Source organism: Macrotis lagotis, chromosome 7, assembly GCF_037893015.1.
Source record: "Macrotis lagotis isolate mMagLag1 chromosome 7, bilby.v1.9.chrom.fasta, whole genome shotgun sequence".
Classification (NCBI taxonomy): Eukaryota; Metazoa; Chordata; class Mammalia; order Peramelemorphia; family Peramelidae; genus Macrotis; species Macrotis lagotis.
In genome coordinates, this window is record NC_133664.1 from 6,167,380 (window position 1) to 6,181,238 (window position 13,859).

A 13,859-nucleotide genomic window follows, 5' to 3' on the forward strand; every position below is an offset into this window, starting at 1 on the left:
AGATCTGTTGACTTCCTAGGTTAAGCTATGGCTGTGTTGGAGAGGGCTAGGATTCAGTGAACTACAGCTGGCTAATGGGTTAATGACTGATCGTAAACTGGAAGACCATTGGGGTCATTTGTTGAAGGGTGTACATCTTTATTATGGAAAGATAGAAAAACATCAGAGTTGAGATTAGGCTTCACCAGTGCTTCTGTTCTCCTATCTTTATATCTAAGAAATTCATTTCTTTTGGTTCTAACTCAAATGATCCTTCCTTTATGAAAGTCTTTAAATTTGACTGCTCCTTGAAGGTCATAGCTCTCTCTCTCTCTCTCCTCCCCTTCCCCTCCCCTCCCCCCTCCCCTCCCCTCCCCTCCCCTCCCCTCCCCTCTCCCTCCCCTCTCCTCTCCTCTCCTCTCCTCTCCTCTTCTCTTCTCTTCTCTTCTCTTCTCTTCTCTTCTCTTCTCTTCTCTCTCTCTTCTCTCTCTCTCTCTCTCTCTCTCTCTCTCTCTCTCTCTCTCTGCTGTTCCTTAATATTTCAAACTATAACTGTGCAGTTGATGTCATATGTCTCTACTAGACTGCAAACTGCATGACAACAGGGACTGCCTCATTGAGTACCCAACAGTTTTGTACATAGTGGGTGACTAGCCCGTGTTTATTCAATGAACAACTGAATGAGTCAGAAGAGGCCAGCACTATCCCCGCTGGCCACACTAGCTGACCAGATGAGGTAAGCAGAGTAGAGTGGGCAGACCATAGTCAGGGCGTGATCAGAACAGCAAAGAGTAGGACAGTCAACCTTGTGGGAGTTGGTCCCTCCAGCAGTACCCCAATAGGACAAGATTTTCCATGCAGAGACCTGGACAAGCTACAGTTGCTGGGGGTTGCCTGGTACAACTTAGATCCTGAAAGTTGTACTCAGCCTGCTGGCCTGGTAGAAGAGAACAATGCATTGTTACCAAAGGAGTGGAGGGTTGTAACATTGAGTCGGGCATTGCCAGGTTGAACATTTCGACCAGAGGAGGGTGGCTCAGTAGCCATGGGGATCTCCTGGGCTACCCAAGAAAATGAAGTGAACCCTTCCTCCTCCAGAAGCTTGGGCTATGGCTAGAAATATTCCTCTTCAAAGAAAGAGTCACAGGCCATTTAATCAAAATTTCTATTGGGTGGTGACAAAGAGGACCCCCTGGAGAAGAGCTGAACCCCTGAGCTTGCCATAATCTAATCAGCCCCAACCTCAGCACAAAGGGACAAAGGAAGCCAATGAGTCACTTTAGGGCATGGTTTCCTTTTACCTGGACAAAGAATGAGCTGCAGAATAGGGTATAATGAAAAGGCCAATAGATGTAAAGTCAGTAGAGTCAGCCTCAGATGCCACCTTGCCTATGTGCCCTTGGTCAAGTCTCTTAACTGTCAGGGACTCAATTTCCTCCTATGTAAAATGATGAACCAGATGACCTTGGAGGTGCTTTACAAATATAAATTTATGATCCTAAATCAAGTTTCTAAAGAAATAAAGGTCCTGTTTATTCAGAATTTCCAATCTCATTTCCCATATCTGCCTGTCCTTAATATACTAAAAAAAAGGCTTAAGGGTGAATTTTTGTTCCAAGCCCCCAAACCAGATTAACTGACCCCAGGGAAAATAATAATGGCCAATAATAACAATAATAAATAACAATGACGTATTTATATGGTACTTTAAAATTTATAAAATAATTTATATCTTATCTCATTTGATCATCAAACTATGCAAGATAGAGAACTTCATAACACCCATTTTACAGATGAGGATGGTGAGGCAAACAGAGATTAAGTGACTTGACCAGTTAGTGAGAATATGAAGCAGAATTTGAACTCGGGTCTTCTGGCCTCCAAGTTAGGTGCTCTATCCACTCTGTTGCCCCTTAGTAGCCATAGAGTGCGCTTCACTGGCTGAGTGGGGGACCTTTAGGAAGAAACTCTGACCTGGGAACCCTTGTATGTGTATTTTTGGTATCCTTTGGCTGATGAAACCACCCTTCTTGAGGGCGGGGATTGTTTTCTCTTGTTCTTCCTGTCCCCAGTGACTAGTCAAACACAAAGGAAATATTTGGTCAATGCCTGCTCAATCATTGCTGGGGGCCTGGGTGGATTGGCCCCTCCCCCAGGGGTGGTGGGAGATGTTAAGGAAAAAGTGCTAAGTGTTTATTTTGTATTAGGACTGTATTTGGGTTACAGAATCAAGGCAGTTCCTGAAATTAGAGAGCTTACACTCTATTGTGCAGTTACCACACATAGAACCTTGGTAGTCAGAGAAGAGGGTTTTGGAGTAGAATATATAGGGATGATGGATGCTGCCATAAGAGCCTGGACTGTATGCCATTTCCAGTAGTGATAGTAGCATTTGATTACTTCGCCAAAGCTAGAGAGCATTGGATGGGTTGGGGGGGGCACTCAGGTCTTAGTCTGGTAGATAGCATAATGATCATCAAGGTGGAAAGGGAATCATGGCAGAGGCAGAGAGGTCTAGCAGTGTCCACCAACCTCCAAAGCCCAGGTCCCAACTTGGGGATTCCAGAGCTGAAGGGGTTAAGTCCCCAGGGGTGGGGTGCAGAAGCAGGGAGGGAGGATAGCAAGATAAATGAAGTGGAATTTGAAGTATGGCCAGGGACAGCCAGATATATTAAGTTGAATAACTAAATATAGACAGAGACTCCAGGATTCTGTGAGGTCCTGCTGAAGGTGGTGACATTGTGGGGGGTGGGGGGGAGTAGGATCTCACCCAGGGTGAGAGGGGGCAGAGAAGGAAGCAACTTCCAATTTTAACTAATTGTCTCTACTGATGAGGTGGTAAACTGCAACATTACTTCAAATCTGCTGAAATAAATGCCAGAGATTTCAGTACCCAGTCAATTTTTGGTCCCTGGGGCAAATTCCTTCTTGCTTACCCTAATTTTTGCTCTGTATTTTCCTTCAAGAATCAAAAATTCATTTTAAAATAAGTCTGCATTGTTAGTTTCAGAGAATGTGTTCCATTTATAGTGTGATATTTAGAAGTCAGTCAATTAAATGAATGAGTAATCAAAAAAGGTAAGAGAAAGGAATAATATGTCATGGAAGTAAAGGAAATAAAGAATTTCACAAAGGGGCACTGCGAGGTTAACGTAATAAAAATAAAATAAACATAAAAAGATGAGACCCAAGAACGTGGGCTCTGTTGACATCTGAGTTTACACTGAGGGGCACTGTTACTGGCACATCAGACAAATGGCCATTATTGCTCTGCCAAAAGGGCCATTGAGAGGGAAGCCCATTCCCCTTTTGTGCAATTTTTACCATCCTTCCTAGTTCTGCCTTCAATGACCATACTGAACATGTCCCATTTGTCTTTCTCCTGATAATGTTTCAAATATTCAAGACTGAAGTCCTTTCCGTGGTGCTAAAAACCTTTAGTTCCTTCCATTGACATTGGCTCAAGGACTTTTACCATCCTGCCCTTTGCTGAACCAGCTTATCTACAACCTTCTTAAACTGTGGTGCCCAAACAGAAGAAAAGCCCTCAAATAAGACATGCTGAGGGCGGACTGCCATGGTTCCAACACCTCCTTATTCCTGGAAGCCACACCTCTCTTAATACCCCTCCAGATCCCATTAGTGATTTCAGTGATTATAGCACATTGTTGACTTATTTGGTTTGGTGTCCCCTATAGGACTCAGATAACCATGCTTCTTCCATTTTGCAATTTCTGAGATTGCTTATATGAGCCCAAGTTTCACTTTACATTTATCCCAGTTGACTTTTCTCTTTTCCCCTTGTTTTAGACATTTTTAAAAAAATATTTATTTTGTATGAAAATGACTCATTTTGATTTTTCCTAGAAGAATGCAAATTTCTTGAAGACAAAATCTCTTTCTTTTCTTCTTGGAATGCCAGGGCCTAGCACAGTGCCTGGTACATACATATATACATACATACATATACTTCATATTTATTAAACTTAAAAACTTTTCTTTCAGAATTTTGAATCAGACCTAAATCAACCTTATTTAATAAGGGAAATTGCACACTTAGACTTGGGTTTTTTCAACAGTATTTAAGAAGAATGCCACTGGGCCACCCTATTCATTTACCATATAAAAGATTGAGAACCCCATTCCTATAGATAGAAGAAAGTTGATTTATTAGGGGAAGATCAAAAAGACAGTAGAGAGTTGGATTCATAGGGTCACACAGAACAAAACTGGCTCCTGTGTCTTTGATTCAACCTTCAAACCTCTACACAGGACCATAGGCTTATGGGTGGAACCTCCAGTCTAAGGCACCCTGGACCACTAGGACCACTGCCTACACCAGATTGGCAGGGTCAAACATGCCCAAACTGAAGGTCACCATTTCAGAGGATGTCCACCATTTTGAGCCATTCAATAGCACCCATTCCCATCTTCAGTTCACCAGATCCTCATTCAGCCTGGACTATGGATTGACTGATTTGGGTTACTCATCATCTACAAAATGCAGCTACAACAGAATCACCAAAAAATAATCTGCAGGACTGTTAGCACATTTATTTTCAGAAGGTGAATGGCAGAGATTCTTTCTGGCAATATAATTCTAGTTTGGTTTCTCAAAGCTTCCAACATGTTAAGGTTGATCGTATTTTCAGTTAATGAGTTTCCAATAACTTTTTAAAATACAGGTGCTTGGATTGTATGCTTCTCATCTGTGACATGGCCTTTCATGAAATAGTTCTACGTTTTTTTGGTTTCCTTATTCTCTAACATCACCATAAGAGCTCAATCTCTTAGCATTGCTTTCTGAGGTACCCATATGGTCATCACTGATAAAAGAATTTCTTGCATTGTGGAACAGGGACATCCAAGGCTTTATGGACATGACCCAACTGAACAGTTGAGTTTTTGAAATGACTAGAAATACACAAATTCGTGTGGCCTTTTTGTATTCTGATGGCTTTTCCTCCCTCTAAAAGAAAATGAAAAGCAAAAATTGGAAAATAGAGATCATTATCAGTCATCACTGGTTAATTATGTCAAGTCCCAATGACTTATACACATTAACCTGTACACCGGTACAGTGACCCCATTGACGCTGACAACATTCACATGACCTATCAAAAGGAAATATTTTCATCTGCTATTTCACTTTGCTTTGACTGTGCCATGCCAAAGAACCAGTCTGATTGGCTCCTGTCCCTACCATTCCACCACAGAATTGACCAAATTTTTCAGCATCTTGTGTTTCTTAACCAAAAATTCAAGAATTTGTTTTTAATATTTTTATAAATAGATTTAAATATAATCTGTATCCTTTGTAATCTTGTGTGCTTTATCTGACATTTTAAAATATTATTCTGGGAAGGGGACCATAGGTTTCACCAGTTGGTCAAAGTTGTCCCACTATAGATCCATTTTTAAAAGTTATTTTTAAAACTAAACATTATATATACATATATATATATATATATATCCCTGTTAATTTGCTTTTCTAATATTTTAGAATTGTCTCATGCATTTTTTCTTTTAGTTTTTTCAAGGCAAATGGGTTTAAGTGACTTGCCCAAGGCCACACAGGTAGGTAATTATTAAGTGTCTGAGACCAGATTTGAACTCAGGTACTCCTGACTCCAGGGCCGGTGCTCTATCCACTGTGCCACCTAGCCACTCCCATGCATTTTAAACATATAGGAATAATGATGATGAAATGAGAAGTGTCTTCACTTGCTGCCCAGCCTGTTTTTGGTTCCATGGACAAGATGCTCAGAATAAGCTCATCTTGTCTAAACTCATCTCTTGCAGCTCCAAGTCTTGATTGGCCCCATCTCTCTCACAGTCCTCTACCCTCTGTAGAATTCTGGAGGGCAGAGGACCAAACTGCTCCCAAAGCTTTTATTCATATGGGGCTGAAACTTGAATCTCAGATCACTCTGCCTTGTGTTTGCTACCTAGCTGGGTTTCAACCCTCTTACAAGTACCCCTGGAGTTCCTTCCCCAAACCCCTTCCCTGCATCCTTTTGTGCCTTATCTTCTCTCCTGGGTTGTGAACTATTAAAGGCAAGGACTGTCTTTCTGTTTATTAACTGTATCCTCAAAACCAAGCTGGATCGCCAGGTGGGGCATCTCGTCTTGCCCTTTAGTTGACGACAGGCAACGCATTTCAGAGAAACTGAGAGGATCTCAGAAAGCTCAGAGAGGTGCATACAAGGTGTGCCCCATGAAGCAAACATTGCTCCCTGAATGTTGAATGGCTAGCACTCAGGATAGGACTGAACTGAAGCAATATCCCAAAGAAGCCGTGTTCTACAGCCCAGAGAGGAGGAAATGTCTTCTTGCTTTCAAAACCATCAAAGTAGATTTTAAAAAGACAACTGTTCTCCCAGGAAGAGTGTGATTAGAGAAAACACACACACACACACACACACACACACACACACACACACCTCAGCAACTAAGAAATAGGTTTTGTAAAGTCAAAGTGGATTCCTGCTTTCAAATGCTCCCTCTTGGCAGAATGACTAAGAGTGAATCACTGAGTGGGATTGTGACGAGCTCTAATTGGGGTTCCATTAACATGTTGGAGGGAAGCGCCGGCCCCTAGTTATGGCCATCAATATCCATCATGGAGGCCCTGTCTGCATGTTGTTTAGTGTCTACCCCGATGTTGTCCACTCAGTGTTTTCCTTGGGCCCATCATTAAGAATGATTCACAAACCCTTGTGGCATTTACAGCAGAGTTCTGTGAAGTAATGAAGAGATAATCACATACTTTAGGGAACACAAAGGTTGTAATTTCAAAATATGGCCTGACACCAAAGGCCTTCGGCCTGTGGTGCATCATTTTGTCAATTCATGTGAAATTTTTTTCCCCCGAAGCCATCATTTTGCAAGATCAGGGTCCACATCAGGAAACCTCAGGCTGACAAAGACATTTTCTTTTTCTGTTTATGAGAGATCTTTTCAGTTGGTTAGTTGTGGTAGCAACTTTTTTGGGGGCCCTGCAAGGGCAAGCTTGCTGGGAGGATGGTCTTAGGAATGTTGTACTATCTTTAATTTTTTTGGAAAAAAAAAAGATTCTCTTTCAAGAACCCACGAAGACATTTTGTTTATTGTTATTTGACTTGGAGAGTTCTAGGATCTTAAGAGAAGGGGCTTCTCTTGGGTACAGGCTCATTTCCAGTATGTCCACCTAAGAGATGGGTGGGTCCCAGGGTAGGGTTCAGTAGCACTCTTCTGATTTAGACCTCCAACCAAAGCACAGAGATGAAAGCGATGTCATTGGGAATCTATAAATCCATACCCATGACTAAGTTCAACCAAATGCTAAATGCTCTTTGTTATCCAAAGATGAAACAAATCAATACAAAATAGCACTGATAAATCATTAGCACTTTAATTCAGAGAGAGAGAGAGAGAGAGAGAGAACAGAAATCATGCGTTTCAAACATTTTTTCTCCTTGTGGCATGTTTGAAGACATAAAACATTGGAGGATGAAATGGGGGCCAGTAGGAACAAGCGACCTTGGCTGTTCATGTGTCCTTAGTTCACTGCCACATAGGGATGGGTACCATCCTAGGTTATGTCTCAGGTCACTACAAGGGGTCAGAAACACCATGCAAAGCTCTATGCTGTCATGTAAAAAATAGTTCTGAGAATCTCCCAGAGGCAAGAACCAAGGACATGCAGGATTCGCACTCCCATCACCTTAATGATTGACACAACATCAAGAGAAGGCCCTGAGAGCCCCTCTGGCTTCCTTTCTCAGATGCACTTCACTCAAACACGGGTCTTATGTTTATGAATAAAGGAGGCCAAGAAAACCCTCTGGGACCTGGAATTCTAGATTTTGGAGCTCAGTCTGTCAAAGGGGAGCATTTTCCTTATCAGTAATGGTCAGTTCACCCTAGCCACAGCTAAAGGAATTCAAACAACTGTAAATTTCCCAAAGTGGATTGGCTGCCTAGCATCCGATTAATTAATTATGCATGAGCTCATTTCTCTCAAGCTTCTCACTAACTCTTTGGTGGGAAATACAGTTGATTAGGCACACAGTTTACAAAGTCCACTTGGTTATTGGTTCCGTAAGTCATTAAGAGGGGCTCTAAGAGGGGTTCAGAGGCAGGAACATTTATGATATATCTCAGTCACCAAATTTAGACCAGAGTCAAATGCTTTCATTTCTTTGTGGAAGAAGGAATTTGTTTTTCCATTTTCCTAAAAGTAGAGGTCGCCTGCTAGACTTTCTAGTCGATCCACCCCCCACCCCCCAATCCCACACAACAGAGTGAAGCTTGGAAGATCAGAAGCACAGGACAAGTAGAAGCACAAGACAGGACAGATAACTGTTTAATGAAACCTGGGATTTTAAAGGCCCCTTCGAAGTCAAGGTCAAAGACCATTGATCTGATATTTGGTTCCCAAAAAGACAACAATGATAATAATATTCATAATAATCATGATGATAATGATGATGATGATGATGATGATAGGTTTAGCTCACGTTGCACTAGTGCGTTTCAAGGTCTACAAAGCACTTTACATCCGTCACCCCTTAAGTTTCTACACCAGCCCAGGCTCGGTCAGCCTCCTCACCCTGGTGGGGCTGGTCTGGACTCCATGAAGGGGATCCCCCCAAGAGCATCCACTTCTTCATTTTCACAAGAAGCCACTCCCACAAGGTGCTAAGCAGGGGTTGCAGAAGGGGGCAGGGTAAGGGAGTGGAGCGAGACAGAAGAACCCATGGAAAGGCATGCCACAGCTATATGCAGGGTCACTTTATGGGAACATCTGCTTTCTTCATGCAAAATGCCTCTAAAACTGGGACAAGAAATGTTCTAAGAGCAGAATTGGACAGGAGTTCAGGCACAGACACTGCAGGGCCAATTCCAAGAGTTGGCCGCAAATACAGACGACAGCAATGGGCCGGAGCTTTCCAGAGTGACCGGTGGCAAGCCGGAGGATGCCCACTTGCCAGTGTGAGCTGGGCAGCAGGCCTCACTCCTTGCTGCGGGTCCGGGTCCTCCGGACGATGGAGCAGAAGAAGCCAGTTTTCGGCGGGGGTCCCATAAGCATCGGTGCTTGGTTCTTGTGGGTAATTTTTATCTGGAGAAAATGCATATAAATACATAGAAAGAAAAAGTCAGCATTAGATTCAATTCTCTTTTTGCTGCAAGTCTCCGCTAAGGTTACAAATATTTCATGAGTGGCTGAATGGCTCCAAATAGCAGCAGCTCTGGAGCCTCTATTATTACATAAACGTCCCCCCCATCCCATCACTCTCCTCACTGCCCTGACCTTTTTTTTTTTTGAAGAAAAGCTATGAGAATGCATTAAAACACATTTTATTACACAGGATGCTTTAAAAAACCATAAAATTAATCGAGTTCATATTTTAAACATTATGCTTTCTGTAACCACATACAACAGAGCCCAGGGAAGCAGTGGGCAGCTTCGATGGTGGGTTGGCTCCTTCTTCCTTGGCCATTTGGCATTTCATCTGAGCAAGATGCCCAGGCAGGAAGGGATGCGCCCAGCCCATGGAAACCTGGGAGAGGTGGAAAGCCTAGTGGGTTTTCATTCACCTGTCCCTGGAATTCTCCCAGGCCTGCGTTTTTTTATTTTTTATTTTACTTTTTTTAACAATCCTAAGCCCCGGGTTCTTGATTTACCTCGCTTCATTTTCAAAACAATCACTTGAAGACAAAGTCAAAAGTGAACATGGAAAAAAAAGGGGTCAAAAATGATGAACTAGCTTTTTAATTTGTTAATTAATTGGGAATAGAATAGAATCAAATATTGAAAATCCTGTTTCCTAACCCTCTCGGAGACTGTTTTAAGCCTCCCTTTCTTCGATCTAGACGCCGATCACCTTAGATGAGATGAGACAACCTCAGAGTAGATTATGTAGGCAATTTTCTCTAATTCCAGCCTAAATTAGAGAAGACATTTTATGAATCTCGGCTATGCTCACAGCTAATTGAAAGCAATTATCAGAGTGGCATTTTGTCTGTGGCTCTAAGATACATTGTAAGATAATAAATGATTCTCATTATGTAATAAAAAGGTCACGTCTTGCCTTTGGGCTAGTGACGCCAAGTTTTTCAAAAGCAATCGGAGACATTTTCTTTAGCGAGCTGCGCCTGCTACAAGAGCCATCCCTTATTAAATATCAGTTGTCACCTGCACACTCCCCACATCAGAAATGAGTATTTCTTTCAAAAAGAAACACCATCTCATTAAAAACGGCAAAAAATATATCTCTTAAAGTGCATAGCTGACATTTCCAAGTGAAAATGAATCTCCTTCACTTGTCATTCACTAATAGCAATGAAACAAAAAGATGTGTGTCACATGGATGGGATCATTAAAATCTGCACGGGGCCCAGGCTGGGAAGGGGGGCGACTAGAGGAAACACCTTAAAAGAAGGAGCCCCTTAGCCAAGCTCCAAAGGAATCTGAGGCCATTCTAGATGCAATCAATGGGATTCTTCTCTGATTAAAAAAATGGGGGTGCAGATTGGGATCTCCGGCCCTTAGTGATTTGAGGCTCAGGTCTCATCAACACAAATTATCTGGCAAGCCGGCTCATAAAATAGGACCCTTTTACCTCCTCTCTCATGTAGGCATGTGGGGCATGAGGAAGACATGTGGGAGGGGCTCATGAGAGCCTCCTAGGTAGCATCAAGCATTTGTCCTGAGTTACGATCCACTTATGTCAGCCCATAAACATTTATTAAGCACTCAGTATATATACTCATTTCCCATGATGTAATTTACTTTTTATGTAGGACGTGCCATATGCTCTTCTTAACTAGATCATTTGGAGAAAAGTAGAATGGAAGTTGCCGGTGGGCAGGAAGCGCTTGTTATCTTTTTATCTCTGGTACCCAGTAGAATAGTTGATATATGGTATTTGGGCATTGGTTGATTGATAGGGACATGGGAGAATTTTTGTTGTTGAGAGAATGGTTTCTTCCAATCCAACCCTGCCTCTTTTACTAAATGTGACAGATGCTGAGGAAACAAAGTTATACTAAAAAATAGTCCCTGTCCTCAGGGAGATTCCATTCTACTATTTTTTCCTTTCAAGTGATCTAGAAAGAAGGGCTTTCTGTATCTGTTTTGGAAGCTGCTAGGTCCATGAACTAGCTTTGTAGATAACTCATAAACTGCACTGTGAGGATCATAGAAACTTCTCTCAGAACATAAAATAGTTCATTGAGGACAAGAACTGTTTTATTTTTGCCTGTTGCATCCAGCCAAGTTCTGACTACGATAATTCATTCTATATGAATCTAACTTGACTCAGTAGAATAGGAAAGTATCTCAAGGATTATTTAGTCATATGGGTGGTTGAAAGAAATTCCTCTGCTCAAGTGGTCACTTAATCTCTACTGAAGACCTTCAATGAAGGAAAAAACCCACTCTCCTGAGGCAGACCCTCTAAATTTGGAATAATTCTCTGGCTCTGGTTCTCTGTATCTCTGTATTTCTTTGTCTTGGTCTCTTTTTCTATCTGTCTGTCTGTCTCTCTCTGTCTTTCTGTCTCTCTGTCTCTGTCTCTGTCTCTGTCTCTCTCTCTCTCTCTCTCTCTCTCTCTCCATATGTATATATATATTTACCTATTTGTGTCTTTACATGATAAATTGAATGTGTCCAAGTCGAATAGCATCTATTAAATAGAACATACTAAACATATTTAACAAATGCATTAAATAAAGACATGTATTATACTCTTTGATAGTGATGATGAGAACCCATAGATTCAGAATTTGCTAGATATGGAAGAGACATAAAAATCACTCTAATCAAGTCACTTCATTTCACTGATCTACAAAATAAAGACTCAGAGTCAAAAACACTCATAACCACACAGACAATTAGTGGCAGAGCTGGGAGTAAGCCCAGTGTCTCTTGATTCTCCATCTAATGCCACCAACCTTTCTATCACAGCATCCTTAATATGGGAAAGCTGAAGGGACTGTCTCACCAGACTCTCAACAGACCCTTAACATTATAGTCCAGGAAGTGTGGATGATCCATGTATTCTCCCTAGGTGAATCACTCTATTCACCACACAAACCTCAGGGAATTGATGACTGGGCATTGCTCATCATGCCATGGAGCATGGAGAAGGCAAGTGATGAATGCAGCACAGTTTCAGAGTGTAGACGATAGGGGAAATTTTAAAGAGTCAACTCCTCTTGCCTTCATAGACCAAATGGTAGAAGATAGTCACACATAGGTCTTCCACTCTTTTCTTTTGATATCCATGTCCATTTTCCTTTGAACTGAGTATGATTCTACCTTTGCTTTGAAACATCCTTTCTTTAAGTTTCAATCTCTCTAACAATGCTTCCCAATTCCTCCACAGAATATGGGGGCTTAATAACAGTTGTTGATTTATCGTTATTCCTATGCCCTTGAGTACATCTCCATCTCATTCCTCCATGAGCTAGTTCCAGTGATTATCCCAATTATCCTAATCATCTTCAATCTCTTCCTCTTCATTGGCTCAGTCTATAAATTTGTTGTTGCTATTGTTCAGCCATTCAGTTGTGTCCAACTCTAGGCAACCTCCTGGACCACTGCACACCTTTCATGGGGTTTTCTTGGTTAAAGAAAATGGAGTGGTTTGCCACTTCCTTCTTCACTAGTTTAAGGCAAACAGAAATTCAGTGACTTGCCCAGAATTGCACAGTGAGTCACAGTTAGTAAGTATCTGAGGTCAAATTTGAACTCAGGTTTTCCTGACTCCAGCCCTAGAACTCTATCCACTGAGCTACCTCAGAGTCTTTATAAGATACCACTGTGCTCATGATTTGATTAAAAAAACATTTGGGTAGTGTTTATTACATACCTGATACTGTAGTAAGCACTTTACAATTATTATTTCATTTGATCAGAATCATTGTCTCCATTTTACAGTTGAGAAAATTAAGGGTTTCAGAATTTTTCTCATTGGAATTCATTTTCTTGGTTTTTTTTAAGGTTTTGGGGATTTTTTTGCAAGTCAATGGGGTTAAGTGGCTTGCCCAAGGCTACACAGCTAGGTAATTATTAAGTGTCTGAGGCTGGATTTGAACTCAGGTACTCCTGACTCCAGGGCCGGTGCTCTATCCACTGCGCTGGCATTCACTTTCAATGATCATTTTTTTATCTTCCAAAATAATGCTCATCTTTGATGGGCTACTAACTTTTGGGATTAAAGTCCTTATTTCTTGGCTTCTGATACATTTCAAAATCTTCAGTCACTTCTTATTTTTGTAGAACAATTTTTGAAATTTTGTGGTTATTTTTTTAATATGTGTCACTTTTCCTCTTTGCTGTTCTATTCTTAAGATCCTATCTTTGTCAGTATAGACTGGAAGCTTGAAAATGATACATTGGAATATGCTGAATTTGAGACTTGCTTCTCTTGGCATCACAAGAATTTTTCAATCTTTTTTCATCCCTCATTCTTCATATATTTTAGGATTAATCTCACAGAGTTTCTGTAAATAAGAGTTAGATTACTTAATTTTAATACATTTTTGAAAGTCAAATGATTTTATTATTCTTTCTTGGGGTATGCTCTAGATATTTTGCTTTTGTTTCAATTCCTTCTAAATCTATTTGCATTCGGGTTTGCATTTCTTTTCCACCTGTGCTTCCTGACTTTCTGTTCTTTAATAGAAATAATACATAATAATTATATGATATAATAAAGAGGAGAATGATAGTCAACATTAATACAGTGTTTTAAGGTTTGCAAAAGGCTTTATCAATATTATCTCAGACCAACCCTGTAAGTTATTTTATTTTTCCCATTTCAGAGTTCAGGAAACCAAGGTACACAAAGGCTAAGTGACTTGTCCAAGGTCACCCAAGTGGTGCCTGA

The 13,859-nt window shown here is 41.1% G+C and overlaps 1 protein-coding gene across 2 annotated transcripts in view; it reads right to left on the minus strand.

The window, feature by feature from the left end:
* Positions 1-7,356: 7,356 nt before the first annotated feature.
* The window catches only part of DGKB (diacylglycerol kinase beta), a 556,198-nt gene continuing 549,695 nt past the window's right edge, over positions 7,357-13,859 (minus strand). For both annotated transcript variants that reach the window (XM_074195405.1, XM_074195404.1), the window contains one exon: positions 7,357-9,082. In XM_074195405.1, coding sequence (XP_074051506.1) covers positions 8,975-9,082 — 108 coding nt within the window. In that variant the 3' untranslated portion in view covers positions 7,357-8,974. The remainder of the gene's footprint in view (positions 9,083-13,859) is intronic.